The 16,234-nt window shown below is 41.6% G+C and overlaps 1 protein-coding gene across 3 annotated transcripts in view; it reads left to right on the forward strand.

The window, feature by feature from the left end:
- Window positions 1–16,234, forward strand: part of JAZF1 (JAZF zinc finger 1) — a 343,179-nt gene that overhangs the window by 277,573 nt on the left and 49,372 nt on the right. For all 3 annotated transcript variants that reach the window (XM_057549711.1, XM_057549713.1, XM_057549710.1), the window contains exon 3: window positions 13,163–13,359. In XM_057549711.1, coding sequence (XP_057405694.1) covers window positions 13,163–13,359 — 197 coding nt within the window. The remainder of the gene's footprint in view (window positions 1–13,162; window positions 13,360–16,234) is intronic.

Raw genomic sequence — 16,234 nt, forward strand, 5'->3', positions numbered from 1 at the left:
AAAAGGGAAGAGGGGAGAAAGTTTAACCAAGATGCAAAATGTTGGTAACATGGCAGTTCATCACACTAACCTCTCTAGTTTTGTGTGTTTTTGAAATTATCTCTAATAAAAAATTTAAATAATCACCATCCTCAACCCCCTCATCCTCTTCACCCCCAGCATTTACTCACAGTTTATAGCTTGTCAAATATCTTTAGCATTCACAAACTCCTTGGGTTAAGTCAAGCAGGAAGAAGAGACTTGGACGTTCATATCCCTTTGATTTTTAAAAAAATGATTATTCAGTCCTCAAATGTGTGTGTACTTATCTGAAGAATCCAATACCTAAATGCATTTATCAGGTGCAAACCTCCTGGAAAACAGGGAACACCAAACACTTTAGTCCAGAAGCAGCTTAACTGAACTCTTGCAACAAAAGGAAAGAAAAATCACTTGGAAAAATAATCAGCTTTCGAGGCCCATGAAACTTGAGGTCTGTAAGCTTGTGATGCCCACAGGCATATACTTTGTAAAGGCACAACCCATGTGTAGAGCTGACTTTGCCCCCCAGAATAGTTTCACTGCCTAAGTGGATTAATCCATTTAAGAAGAAAATTCTGCTGTCTCCACCCTGTTCCCAAACAATGCTCTTCTGACTGCTACTCTGTATATAAGTGAGTCACATATACACAAAAATAAATTTGAATGAGGAGTTGGCCCTGTAATTGTATTCATGAATGCATGCAGTTATCTGAATGTGTGCTGAATATCCTTGCCTCGCTTGGGGACAGTTCTCATCTTGGACAAAGCCAACTTTCTCTCTCAGCTATTAAGTGTATTGTCTGCCATCGTTGCTCCCTGCTTCTCTGAGGATGGATAATGCATGTACCAACTGAGTTAGAATATGCCTCGGGTGGGATATTAGTTGAAATATTAGTGAAAATATCAGTGGATATTGGGGGAAATGTGTAAGTCAGAGATGGCACAAACTTTCAACTTACGTGTCACCTTAATCAGTGGATAGTGGCAACCTAGAGCTGGTGAAAAGGAAGATTCTAAGGCTGAATCCATAAGCAGCACAGGGAAAAGGGCTGGGATGGAGCTGCAATGGCTCTCATGGGCTGAGTGGATTGTAAGTGGCACTGGAGACCCTGTGCGTGCCCTCCCTGGCATAAACAAGCCCTGCCTGTGTGAGATCTCCTCTGACATTGAGAGTCCTCTTCCATCTCACATGCTTCCTCTCCTCTTTCTCAACCCAAAGTTTCCGTAACCAGAGTCCTCCAGTTCACCCCATCCCCTGGCTCTAGATTCACTCCAAGTCACTTGTCTTAACTAAATGTTGACTGTCACCCAGCCCACTTGGTCAGAAGAGCCGACCTAAGTGGATTGGTCATGGCAGCATCAGAGAAGTGCTTTTCTTTGGAAACAGAGACGTTTGACCCCAGACTTAGATTTCTGTCTAAGTCCATCTTAGGTAGACTGGACTGCATAGGTTCCCCGCACAAATGACCTCTTACATAAGAATTATCCAGTCAGATGGCTGTTACATTTTTAACATAATTCCTGGGTGAGAGTCAGGGGCATAGGGCCAACACCCATGGAAATACCAAGACTCTGAGCAGCCTTCTGACATATGTGCAGTAGTATGCTGAGCCAAGTGTTTTTCATGCTTTTATCCAGCGAGATCTTGACAATAACCCCCATGAGGTAGGTGTTAGGGTTACCTCTGGTTTATAAATGAGGATCCCAAGACGAGAGAGGGTAAATAATTTGCCTAAGCTTGAATACCTAAATCAGGAGTTTGCCCCCAGAAGCTCGACTTTCAACCAAGCTGTGTTCACAGCTGTTAATGATACTGGAACTAAAACTCCGGAGACCAAAATCCAATTTTTTTTTTTCTTTAGTTTTTAAACTTTTCCCAGCTTATGAGGAGAGTTATGCATCATCTCATTAGCAGTTTACATGGAAACCTCAAATAACTCATTTAATTTACTTCCAGAGGAGGCAAAACAAGGAAACTCAAAAGCTATTTGTAGTTTTGTACCACAAAACCTCATAAAATACAGCTTCTTTGTTTTGTTCATTGGTTTTTACACGGATGTCAAATTAGCAATGAAAACCATGTGGAAGAAATAGCCATAGTTATTTCCAATTCGATGAAAGTAGAAAAGGAATGGAAAGGATGATAGAGAGTTGCCAACAGAGGGATATTCCAGTTGGCCGTCAAACTAGAGATTTGTGGGCTTCGTTTTCAGAAGTGGTTTTTATTCTTGGCATTGACGATGAAAGAGACCACGGTTTACTCTATTCGGGCTAAAGTAAATCAAAATTAATTGCTTCACTGATAATTTACGCTGACCTGTGGCTTTAAGTAGCGATTGCTGGAACCTGAACCAGAGATGCCATTAAGGTAGATTAACTGTATTATTCCTTCGTTGTGAGAAAATATCCAGTATTTATTGGGAATATACAAAGTAATCGTATTCAGAGATGGGATTTTGTTCATTACTGCAGTTATTTAGCCGCCATGCATGAATTTCATTTGAGTGCTAAAATTCCGGGAAAGAGATTATCGGTTTTAAAAAAAAAGTAATTCTTAAGTACTCTTCACAGACAGCTACTAGTCTTTGAATGATGCTGTTCGTAAGGGTGTTTCTGTTGGTCTGCAGCCTCCAAGTTGCCTAGGGTGTATGGGGCCCAGGAGCAGGGGCATGCAGCACCCACCACCCCTCTGTGTGTTCTTTCTCCAAGCTCTGGGAAAGGAGACGCCCCCGGGTTTGGGTGCTCATGTATTTGGCTTCTTTCAGTTTGCAGCATATTGCAAATGATTCCTCCTAAATTTAATAGTTCCATTTTAGTCAACATTCCTTGAAACTGAATTTTGAGCAATGGCCATGATAGAAAATAAAGTTGGATATTTTTAATAACTTGTATCTAGAGAATAATTATAAGCAACATATTATTATAAACAGTATATTACAATGTACATATGATGTGATTACAAAATAATAAAATTAAATTTTATATTGTAGCTTCTCTGCATCTCAAAAAAGTTTAAGTACATTTATTCTTCTCTTGTTCTATTGTTATCATAATCTCAGAATAAAGGACAGTCTTTCTCATGAAAGGATTATTTTATTCCAGGATTATGTCCTTCCTATATTTTATGTTACAGTGGCTTTTTCTTCTTAATGAGAGGCTGGTGATGGTAGATGGTAGTTAGATAAGGTATACCACTTGGCAATAGAAATGGGCAACCGAGTGTTAGTTATTAAATAAATTTATTTATTTATTTACTTATTTTTGGCTGGGTTGGGTCGTTGCTGCACGCGGGCTTTCTCTAGTTGCGGTGAGCAGGGGCTACTCTTCATTGCAGTGTGCGGGCTTCTCATTGTGGTGGCTTCTCTTGTTGCGGAGCATGGGCTCTAGGCGCGCGGGCTCAGTAGTTGTGGCGCACGGGCTTAGTTGTTCCACAGCATGTGGGATCTTCCTGGACCAGGGCTCGACCCGTGTCCCCTGCATTGGCAGGCAGATTCTTAACCACTGCGCCACCAGGGAGGTCCCTAAATAAATATTTTTTAACGTTTTAGAATACTCAAGCTATACTATAGCTGCCCTTAAAAAAAACAAAAAAAGAAAGAAAATATAGTTGTCAAGAGAGTAGTTAAGAGGAAGATCACCTCTTCTCTTTTTTCTTATGTCCTTCTCTTTTCTCCTCTCCCTGTCCCCAAAAATAAGGTGAACTCTTAATAAACTAGCTACAATGTCTGATATGAAATTGGCTTGCCCTGGTGTTAATTTATTTTGTGCAAATTAGACTGGAACTACTCCTCAAAGTCCAGGAACTATATCCTCCTGTATGTATCACATGTAAACTTAGTAAAGAAAAGGGAGGAAGAAAAAAGGTGTCTCACTTAATGCAATAAATCTGTTGGTTTTGGTTTGGTACCCAAGAACAAAATCTAATTCATTGGTGGTGCTTCACAAATTATGCCCACAACCCATGTGAATATCAGATGAAAATCTCACACACACAAACACACAAACCCCTCACAAGTTAAGTGCCAAACTGATCTGATCAGATGGTGTGGGTTTTTTCCTGGTGCTTCTTTTAGTTTTATTATTTTGCATTAAATTTTTAACAGCAGTGTATTAAAAGAGGCTCTGAGTTTTGGTGACACTGTGAAAAATTTTATGAAGCTTCAAAATCCACCCCATAGGCCTCAGATTGTGAAGGCAAAAATAGCTCTGGGATGAGAAATGAAACATATGATTGTTCAAAACATTACTAGAAACTTTCTTAAATTAATGTTACTTGGGAATCCAAATTGTCTTTTGTCTTTGAAAAGAAGAACATTTATTAAGTTCCCTGATCACCAGGAAAGGCCCTTCTCTTAATGAAGGGGCGCAGACAAGCAGTCACTCCACTTGCTGCCAGCGGGTCATGTTTCACTGGCCAGCTGTTCTAACCAAACACCCCTCAACCTCACTGTGGCTTTAAGTTGCTAAAATGAGAGTGGCCGCCCCATGAATTTATTAGCAGATGTGTGTTCTGAAAGCCATCATTACTTTGAGACCTAGAACAGCCAGATCCTCTGACATGTGGACCACACATGATCACATGCTGAAATGTGCCGTTATTCCCATAGCCTCTATTCGAATGTCTTACGGATCACTCTGCTTCCTTACTGGCTTTCTGTCCATCCTTGTCCTGGATAGCGCATCGTAGTAGTTGGAGAAAAGGAAAATCCCTAAGATACTCTCCACTGGAAAGATCGATTGTTGTCCTTGTCAGGTCAGAGATCCCACTGTCCGGAGCGATGAGTTAGCAGATTTGAGAGTGTTTAGAACTGTGGTCTATCTGCCAGCTCCTAGCAGCTTTCCTCAAAAGCTTTCTTGGTTTTACAAACTGGTTTTCACCAAAACATGGCAATGCCCAAAGGGCCATTGAAAAGGCAGATCAAAGCTTTTGAGCTTCAAATGAAGCAGTTGGATGTGGTACTTTGTACAGAGGTCTGGTTGTGGACCACAGCTGAGCCTTGTGCGACTTTATGAATCTCCCAAGTAGAGGGCAGCCTATAACTGCATAGAAAAACATCTTTCCATCAAGTAGCTGTGCTCCTGTTGCCTGTCCTGCTAGAAAAGTCTTCTACAATTGGGTTCTTCTCAAGAAATCAAGGCAGAGAAGTAAAGAAGAGGAGGTGTGTGGTTTTATAGATGCTCCACCTCCCAGCACGTTGTCCCTAAGGAGAGGAACCATCTGTTTGTATTCCAGCTACTGTAGCTACCTTTTTCAAATTTGCCTATGATTGAAGCAGTAATTTAATCAATCAATGCCTGCAGAATCAGTGACGGTGGCTTGTTGCTTTCAGAATCAGCAGAACTCATGATGGCAATACTTATTCTAATACTCAGTAGTGCAGCTCAGAAGTAACCAAACTGCTGACGTTAAGCGTCAGAATGAAAGGTTTGTGAGTTAGGATTTCCAGAACAAGAGTCGTTCACATGACATTTGTCAAACACCCAGTGCCAGGCCCTATTCCAAGTGCTTTACATGTATTAATTCACTTCATCTTCACAACTCTGTAAGATAGCCCTTATTTTCACCATTTATAGGTAAGAAAACTGAGGCACAGAGAGGTTAGGTAACGTGCCCAAGGTCACACAGCTGGAGAATATAGAGGAGAAATTAGCATCTAAACAGTCTGCCTACAAAGCCCACCTCTTAACTGCTACACTGATATTTTCAAACTGCAGGCCATGACCTATTAGTAGGTCAAGAAATTAGTGTGGTGGTCATGACCAGGATAGTTTGTTAAAATCAAATAGAATAGAAAAATATCAGAGTATATCGCAGGTAGTAAGGATTGTTTCAAGAAATTTTTGTTTCAGATGTTTACATAAAAATTCTTTGTCTTTGCGCCCAGATATGTTTCACAAGTCATAGTTCTAATTTCAGAAAGACAATATGGTGCAAATACTGCCTATTACATAACTCTCCGTACAGGGTCCAGGGCAGCCCCCTGTAATCAAACACACTGATGTTTGTGCAGTGAAGCATATAAATATTCACACTAAATACAATAAATAAAGTGTGTAAATAGCCTTTAAGTAGTTCACGGCAGGGTTGGTCCCCCCGTGAGTTTTGCTGTCAAACATAAGAAACTTTCCAATTTTCAGAGCTCTAGAGATTTCAAAATTGCAGATTGCAGACCTAATTATACATATGTGTGTACAGGCTTTCTTATAATGGATTGAGGTCAAAAAAAGTTTGGGAAACACGGCCTGTGGGAATCATTGACTGTTGGAGCTGGGAAGGAACATAGGGGTGATATATTTCTTATACCCATAAAACCAAAACTCCTCAGTTTTAACAAGTAGAAAAACCAGGGCCAGACCGGGGGTTGGGGGGAGCATTGGGACTTCCAGAGGCCACCCGCTTCTTCTCCCCAAAACGAGCCTCCTGACACACAGCTCCGGCCTCTGGACTATACGGCCTCTTCAGAGTCTTATAATAACAACCAAACCACGCCATGCATCTCAGAGTTTGGATTCTTGCAGGTTTTTCTGAGAGAGGCTCGAGTTTCTAGTGGTCACTTCCATCACTGGGTTCTCCAGAGCGGGCGGAAGCCAAGTGGTTTTGCCCCAGCAGGACACTTGGGCTCAGGTGTTTGGCCCAAGAGTGAGGTGCAGGGCGGGCTCGGCCCGGGCTCCAGCCAACTCTGTAAATTTCCTGAGCTTGTGGTTGAAACTGGTCTCCATGGACCAGCAATTTGACATTTTCCCCCTGCGGTGTTATAGTCATGTTTCCACGTTTAATATGTCAGACTGAATGAACTGTGGTCTAAGGATTTAAAAGATTTATAATGGAGTCTTGAAAATTTACTTAAGGAATATGTACTTCCCCAAGCAATAACAAATATTACTGCAAATGACCATATTAAATTAAAGTAACTTGGGCATTTCTGATTTGTAGGAAAGTTAAAATTAATCTTATGGCAGTTTCAGTTTCAAAATGAAAACATGACTTTGCCTGACCACAGATTTGCAGGGTGTTAGTCAACAGTGAATGAACCCTCAAGTGACTATTTTTTTCTTTAAGAAATATCCAGTTCACTCTATGTGTAGAAAAGCAATACTAGAAGGAAAATACCCTGAAAAATCAACCATAGTTGTATCTGCAAACTTCAAAGGTTCTGGTAAAAAAGTTTTTCATAAGCTGAGTGGTGAGTACGTGGATTGTCATTTTATTCTTCTTTAAACTGTGCTTGTAAATATGTACCCTCAATTGTGTGTGTATTACTGAATTTTTTAAAATGTTTTTAAGCACAAGTCACAAATCCATAAAAATTTTTCTGTAAGTGTTCTTTAATGAGAAGTCTTACTTTTATACTTTTAAAAAGGAAAAGAAGGCTTCCTTATCCATCCTTCATCCCTCCCCACAATTAGCTCCTTTAGTGAATAGGCAAGGAGGCTGGTTCAAATGCTCTTTTTCCATATTAAAAAAATAATAATAATAACTACAGGTATACTGGTAAATGTTTAACGGCTGACTCTTGGGGTGGGGAGAAAGCCCTGATTTGTAATATTTGCCAATTTCCATGGTTTAAATACTCCCATCATGGCCAATTTCAAGCAACCAACATTACATTGCTGAACAGAGTTGGGAAGAAATGTGCAGTAGCATACAACATCATATAGTAGTTCTACCAAACAGATATGACATTATTAATGTAAATAACCTAAATAGCATAGATAATAGTAAAATGAAAGAAAATGATAAGAACTGATAAACCTTGTGTGTTGTTACCTTTATTTTTAATATGCTTGTTTTAATTTTAAGTTCACATAATTTATTTTTAATTTATTTTTTAATTTTTATTTTATATTGGAATTTAGTTGATTAACGATGTGTTAGTTTCAGGTGTACAGCAGAGTGATTCAGTTTTACATATACATGTATCCTTTTTCAAGTTCTTTTTCCATTTAGATTATTACAAAGTATTGAGCAGAGTTCCCTGTGCTATACAGTAGGTCCTTGTTGGTTATTTTATTTTATTTTTTTAACTTTTTATTTTACATCAGAGTATAGCCAATTAACAATATTGTGATAGTTTCAGGTGCGCAACAGAGTGACTCAGCCATACATATACATGTATCCATTCTCCCCCAAACTCACCTTCCATCCAGGCTGCCACATAGCATTGAGCAGAGTTCCCTGTGCTATGCAGTAGGTCCTTGTTGGTTATCCATTTTAAATATAACAGTGTGTACATGTGGATCCCAAACTCCCTAACTATCCCTTCCCCCCCCGCACCCCGTAACCATAAGTTCATTCTCTAAGTCTGTGAGTCTGTTTCTGTTTTGTAAGTAAGTTCATTTGTATCATTTCTTTTTAGATTCCGCATATAAGGGATATCATACGATTGTTATCTATTTTAAATATAGCAGTGTGTACATGTCAATCCCAAACTCCCAATCACATAATTTAATTTTTAATAATGGGTATGTTTAACAACTGGCCTAAATCCCTAAAAATTTAATGATCAGCTCTCACAAGCCAGCGTAAGCCCGCACCAGCACACGAGTACTCAGAGCAGTTGCCATTGCAAAGCAGAAAGAATTCAGGGACGAGGGCACAGCAAGCCTTCCCTGCATCACAGCCCAGTGAGGCTACAAATCCAGGGCCCCCAGGAGCCAAGGGACCCCACACAGCAGAACTCGGCAGACCCTGGGAGGATGAAGGCTCCTGCTCTTCCAGTTGCCCCACTTCCAACATGTAAACCCCCGAGGGGTTCCCTCTGCATTTCCTCAGGCCCTAAGCTTCAGCTCCTTAACCCCTTTCAACTTAACCGTGACTCTCCAGCAAACACAAGAAAGCTCAGGGTTCTTTGCTGTGCCAGTGGCAGCCTGGCGGAGCAGGAGCGTTCGATACGGTCCCAAGGCTGACTTCTCAGATGCCATCTCTGCCACCAGCCAGCAAAGTGACCTTGAACAGCCCCCTTCACCTCATTTGCCAGTTACTGTGAAAAATGAGGGGGTTGGACTAGGTGATCTGTCTCATCCAGGTTCCTCCCTGCTCTAAAACCCCATGTTGGCTGCGATTACTGAGGACTTCAGAGAAGATCACCAGTCATGTCAAAATCCATTGAGAAAAACTCATCAGACCACAGAGTGGTGTGGCTTCCCAAGCCTGAACTCCCTCTCATCTGGGAATACAGGGGAAACATTTCTAATCCTGATGAAGGAAAGATCTGGGCTCTGGTCCTTCAAGGATATGTCAAAGTGCAGCTGCCCTTGAAGGTGGAAAATGCTCAGAGCCAACTTACTCAAGTCCGGTTCTTGGCTGCAGTCACAGCCTTTATTTATTCTGCCTCATCAGGTTCTTTATAAACTTGTCTCCCCAGGTGATTCTTTGCCATTAGGAATCCACCCATCTTTTGACAAACAACTGTATTGATGGAACATTGCTTGAAAACTGTAAGGTTTAAATAAGTCTCAAAAAAATAAGTAAAGTCATGGGTGGTAAGTGAAAGAGGAACAGTGCAACACTGCCAAGGGAGAAACTGGTGAATTTTATCCAGCGCTCCAAAGGCGTTTTTATGCCCATGCGTGTGTGTGTTTTGTCACCAGGAATAAATTCTGCAGCTGTGTATCTTGGTATGGCAAGCTTGTCTTGATTTATGGGTATAGCTGCAAGTTCATAACCACCAATCCAAGGGAGAAGGAGGGAGAGTGGAGGGAGAGAAGGGTTGGCAGAAGTGTTTTATGAGTTTCATGTTTAATGCTTTTAACATGGTGCCTCGTTCTCGCTTCTAGAAAGCACTTAGCAGATACAAGCCAAAAATAGATGGCTGTCCATAGCCAACCAAATCCATAAGGGGGTGAAGGTGAGGGATATGTGTGTGCACATTGTCGTGGTTGTTTATAGTTGTTTTTATCTCTGAGCTGTAGGAGAGTATTTATTTTACAATAAAAACTGTGAGCTGTGATACTTTTATACTTTTTAACCAGAGTAAGAGAAGACACTGCAAAGCTTGCTAGCTCGCTCTCTCTCTCTGGCAAGAGTTTCTTTCTGACACTCTCTATGCACTCTCTGGGCTGATTCCTGGTCAGCTATTCCACATCCCATCCTACTGTACATGAGGCATGAACCAGGTGCTTTCAGAGCCATAGACATGCAGTGCGTCCTCAAGAAACTTGGAGTAAGGTAGATGGAATATACAGATAAGACCACATTTATGAAGCTTTCTATAATAATAACAGCCACTTCCTACATGACAGGCACTGCTGCCTCGTTTAATCTTCACAACAGTCCTCTGAAGTCAGCACTATTATTGCCTTGTCCACCAGCAGGTGACCTTCCTCCACCATGAATATTCAGACTCCCAAGATGACCAGAGGCCGCCATGGGCGCTGGGTCTTTTCAGAGAGATAAAAGACAGAGCCACAGCCTGCCAGCAGGGCCGCATCACACCTTCTGTGAAGTTCTTACTGGTACACATGGCAGTCTATCCAGATGCAGATAGAAGATGCCCCTCGGGCAAAGGTGGGAGCTGCCCTGGAATCAAAGCTCTTATGACACTCCCTGGGCACGCTCTCCAGTTCTCTGCAAGGGGCATGTTCAGCGGCAAGATCACCGCGCTCAGGAAGCCCAAAGCTCTGGGTTCCTAACAGGTGTGGATAGATGGTTTCTAGTTCCTCCCAGTCCAGATGTCATTTACCAGTTGGGGGTCAGTCTTAATATAAGCAGCGTTGCCCAGTAGCGTATTTGACTTACCATCTTGGCAGGTTACCAGAGTTAACCAAAGATCAAAGTCTCTTATAGAAAGGGAAAAGAGGTATGTTAATCCTTTATCTACAATTATTAGTCCCATTTTTCAGAGAATAAAGCTGAGGCTTAGAGAGGTTCATCAACTTGCCTCGAGTCACATAGTAAGTCACACAGCCAGCATTTGAACCCTGGCCTGCCTGACTCCAAGTCCCATGCTGTTAACTAAGATGCAAGATGTAAATTTCTCATTCTACTCCAGAGCATATCTGTGTTTATTTTACTATTTAAAAAACCAACTTAGGGCTTCCCTGGTGGTGCAGTGGTTAAGAATCCGCCTGCCAACGCAGGGGACACGGGTTCAAGCCCTCGTCCGGGAAGATCCCACATGCCACAGAGCAACTAAGCCCGTGCACCGCAACTACTGAGCGTGCGAGCCACAACTACTGAAACCCGTGCTCCGCAACAAGAGAAGCCACCGCAGTGACAAGCTCACGCACCACAACGAAGAGTAGCCCCCGCTCACTGCAACTAGAGAAAGCCCGCACGCAGCAACAAAGACCCAACACAGCCAAAAATAAATAAATAAATTAAATAAATTGAAAAAAAAATTAAAAACTAACTTGAATGACCTACACTGAGAACACTTGGTCTTCCTGGAAGAAGCAATATGTTTAGCCTGTGGTCTCACCCACTCCCTGGTGCACTGCATGCCCCAGTTGAAGAAGCTCAGCACTATGCCAGTTAGCAGTTGTACTTAGAATAATAAACGAAAGCACCAGTTCCTGCTTTTCTCTATAGTCCAGATTTTGAGTAGAGGTTTATGAGGAGGGAAAAAAGAAGTTTTAAGAGCAATAGAACCAACTTTACATCTGAAAATAAATGAGTACGTGGCTGCCGGGTGCAAACAATTCTGTTTTACATTGTCATTCCTTTCTTCTTTTTAAATCATCACCATCTTGCAGCACAAAACCTAAGAGCTCAAGGCAAAACTTGTAGCTTTATTACAGTTTGGTTCAACATATAAAATCCAGTTTATGCATATAGATTATATTGCAAAAGCCCTTCAAGAAATGTGCCATCCATGTTCCAAGTGTAAAAGTAGACATTTTAAGACACTGTAACTCTATTGTAACATTTTTTCATTGGGTGTTTGAGCAACTCAAAGCTTTTTACCAGGCATGAGAACTATCTGTTGACTTACAAAATGCCGCAGTGTAATGAAGACAAATATGAAGGAATTTTGTAGGCAGAATGTGAAATGGGTTGGGTAAAATACCATGTTTAAGTGCAATGGAATTAGTTTGCGATGAATTGTATTAAAATAGTCAAAACACAATTGGTGAGAGGGTGGGGTACCGAGGGGAGTTGAGAGGTATGGTTATGGTCTGGTTCTTCGCTTAGGCAGTGGGCACAAGTGTATGTTTTTTTCACCTAAACATTTTCATATACTCTATTCACTAGGCTTTTCATCGCAATTTTCAAAAATGCAGTTGACATTTGCTCTTTAGGTAGGAGATACCACTTCATAGATTGTTTTGAATCTCTTATTACATGAATTTATGAAATGCTAGATTAAACAGTGAGAAAAGAACAAAGTTTGAATATAACTAACATAAGAGAAGTGTTGAAAGAATAACTTTGAAGTTTCCGAAGTGAAACTATCAAGAAAAGTCACCTTTCCCTTTATGAGTAATAAGATCACAACATAAATGATCTTTCTCCGTGATCTTCCTCCTGGTACAGTGCTCGTACCCTCTTATTGAATCTGCTTGGGCAGGTTTGTTCACTGACTTGATAAATGTTTGCTAAGATGGGCCTGGCAGCGTGCTAGCAACGATTATAGGGACTCGGGTCCTTTCTTTTCAGCTAATGGCTGGGGAGACAAGACCTTCAGTCAGCCAAGAAAGTGTTAAAAACCCAAATAATGATATGAGAATCCAGAGTACAAAAAAGAATCAAAGTTTTCATGAAGCCATATATGTTCAGTGGCACAAACAATAAATACTACCAACCTACAGATGAAGGAAGTCCTCTGTAGCTGAGGGTGGTTGGGGAACTTTGAGAGCAGGTGTACTTTCTGAGGGTGGAGAGGACCTTCCCAGAGAGGCAGGCTTGTAACTGAAGGCACTGTAGTGAGTATGGAGTCTATGTGGATCCATTTCCTGCACAGAGGGTTTGCCCAGGGAAGAAAGGATCCTGACTTTGAGGAACTTTAAAACAAGGAGCTAGGAGATAATTTCATCATGTAGGAAAAGGGCAATGGTTGTGATTTTTTGAAATTGGGACAGACCTGTGAATGAGCCCCTTTCCCAGCGTGGAGCACCTGTCGAGACTTGAGTTAACGGTCATAATCCTGCTCTGTATATGGTCCTGGTTACTCATAAATGGTCCCTTCCACTGTTGCTGCAGATTCATGACAGACGCTGCCCGCCGAGAGCAGGAGTCCCTAAAGAAGAAGATTCAGCCGAAGCTCTCGCTGACCTTGTCCAGCTCCGTGTCTCGAGGGAATGTGTCCACGCCGCCTCGCCACAGCAGCGGAAGCCTTACTCCCCCCGTGACCCCACCCATCACCCCCTCCTCTTCATTCCGCAGCAGCACTCCGACCGGTGAGTGGCTTGGCCCGTGGTGGGTGTGTGTGTGTGTGTGGTGTGCTGGGGGCCGGGGACAGATCATGATTCAGACCCACCTCTTCTTTGACCCTTTACTGGTCCCTATAGCGTTTGCTGATTCATTCATCTATTTATTATGGAAGAAATATTTATAAATTATCATTTATAATATGCATGTGATAATGGTTTTATAGATATGTTTTCAAGCCTTTACCATTTGTTATGTATGAAGTGATGCAGTGTCTTGGATTTGCTTCGGTCAAGTTGAGAAGTAGATCAAACAAGATCGATTATATGTTGTTTATTGCCATGTGTTGATTATTATTGAAGCTGGACGATGTATACATAGGGGTTCATCATACCATTCTCCCTATTTTTGCTTATTTAAGAAATTTTCCATGATAGAATGATTAATTTTAAAAAATTAGAGTGCCTCCCATGTGCCAGGCCTGAGCTATAGTAGTGAGCCAAAGGAGACCCCTCCCTGTTCTTCCTGATGGACTAAGGCCTAGTGGAAGATGCTGGCATTTTAGGGGGCCAACAAGAACACTCTTTCTTGCCTTCCCCTCCCAAATGGAAGCAATTTGAAAAATAAAACAAGACTTGGAGGTGAAGATTAAAATTGACTTTATTACTGCATAAGGCTAAACTGCAGAATAGAGCTAGCTAGCATCTGTAACAACTGTCTTCCCTGAGTTGAACTTATTCCCAAACATTCCTTCTAAGCTTGCCTGCCTGGGAGCAGACCAGAGTGCGCCCAGGCCCTGAGCTGAACATGCGCAGAACCTTCTCCCAAGTAAGGGATCCATTAAGTCAGCAGTGATAGAAGATGGTAGAAAGAGGCTGGAAAGGTCTCCTTCTTTTCTTTTTTGCATCTGAGCACAGGGAATATATTTCCCCTCACTCCCATAGGGGTATAGACAGGCATTCATCAAATAAATACAGCAAAAATATAACATTGTAACCATAAACTGACTATATGGAAGAACTCAGTGATAGGAGAGCATACAGAGAAGGGCTTGACAGGGTCAGGAAAGACTTCCCTGAAAGGTTGGTAGGTAAAGAGGGAAAGAAGGCACATTCAGCCAAGCAGACAGCGTTTTTCAAAGGCTCCATGATGGGGAGCCTGGCAGGTCCCAGGTACTGAAGGTCGGCCAAGTGGTGGGGTGTTTGTTAGATGAGGCCAAGGAGGTCTGCAGGGACCAGGGCACTTAGGGTGTCATCCTAAGAGCAAGAAGAAGCCGCTTAGAATCACACCATCACTTCAGTAGCATTGCCCCTTGACCATGGGTGAAAATGTTTATTTTTGTCTTACAGTTTATGTATTTCTCTTTTATCCATCTCCCATCAAGGGAGGTGACCACAGTCATATTTCTCAGAGGGTGTTTCAGAATATAACTTTCACAAAATAGTAATTGGGAAAAGGGATTCCCTAATAAGTTTGGGGAAATGTTGGGTTAGACAAAGGTAAACTGGTTTCTTCAGTACAGGGCTTTAATATATACATTGTTATTCTCCAAGAGGAGGGTTTAGAAAGCTTTCCAAATTTAGTCGCTTTGATTAGAGGACCTCTTTTTCTAGGGGCATGTCTGGGGGCTCATGGTTGGCAGATACCCTGTGTTCCATCAGGATTGGACATTTTTTAAAATTTTATTTATTTATTTATTTTTGGCTGTGTTGGGTCTTCGTTTCTGTGCGAGGGCTTTCTCTAGTTGTGGCGAGTGGGGGCCACTCTTCATCGCGGTGCGCGGGCCTCTCACTGTCGCGGCCTCTCTTGTTGCGGAGCACAGGCTCCAGACGCGCAGGCTCAGTAGTTGTGGCTCACAGGCCTAGTTGTTCCTCAGCATGTGGGATCTTCCCAGACCAGGGCTCGAACCCGTGTCCCCTGCACTAGCAGGCAGATTCTCAACCACTGCGCCACCAGGGAAGCCCAGGATTGGACATTTTGAAGACAGGATAGGTGTGCAAGGCAGACAGACTGAGTTCCTACCGAACTTCGCCCTTTACAAATCACTGATGATACCCATTATTTAGGTTTCTGTGTGAGAGTTAAACGGGATAGATGTGCATGCCTTGAACACTCAGTAAATGTTCGTCTCTGTGGTCCAGAGTCTTTAACTAGTTGCTTCAGGAACAGAATTGGAGGTCATTCTGTAGAGGATGAATTGGGTTCATTTGTGTTGGGCATTTGTCCCTTTCTTTAGATAGACAACCCTGTTTCTCTTACATTTTATTTCATGAAGATTTACTTTCCAGCATCTCTGTGTAACATTTACTGTGTAGATCTAAGGAATGCCATGATAGTGTAGTGTAATTCTTCAATTCTCTTTTCTGAATATTTCTATGAATATTTATTCATATATAATGTGAATTATGGGGGCAGTTTTATACCTGGCTGTGTTTTATACCTGACTTAATATGGATTGACTCATAGCCAGCACCAGATAACCGTGACCTCCCCAATTAATAATCGGAGCTTTAGAACCCCATGAAAATAAAGACATTTTAAAAGTGAGAGTTTATTATTTTTCATGTAAGAATGTTTGGAAGAAATAGAATCATTTCCTTTCCTTCAGACGTAAAGAAATCTTTCTGACACCTTGTCTATTTTAGCAATTTCCCACTGAGAGAATTAATATATGTTGTGGTAAAGACGTATCATTTTCAGTCTGTCAACATCATTGGTAAGTTATTTGCTGCTTGAAGAACATTCCATGTAAACATCAAAAATTAGCAGGGGAAATGGTTTCTTAAACCCCTACCCTGTACCATTTTGACTGTGTACATTTTTCAATGTTTGAAATGTTATTTTACCTGTAGTTGGAGAGATCAGCTTATTTTGCCTGACTAATGTGGTTTCAGTCACTTTCAT

The sequence above is a fragment of the Balaenoptera acutorostrata genome, chromosome 7, assembly GCF_949987535.1.
Source record: "Balaenoptera acutorostrata chromosome 7, mBalAcu1.1, whole genome shotgun sequence".
NCBI classification, from domain to species: Eukaryota; Metazoa; Chordata; class Mammalia; order Artiodactyla; family Balaenopteridae; genus Balaenoptera; species Balaenoptera acutorostrata.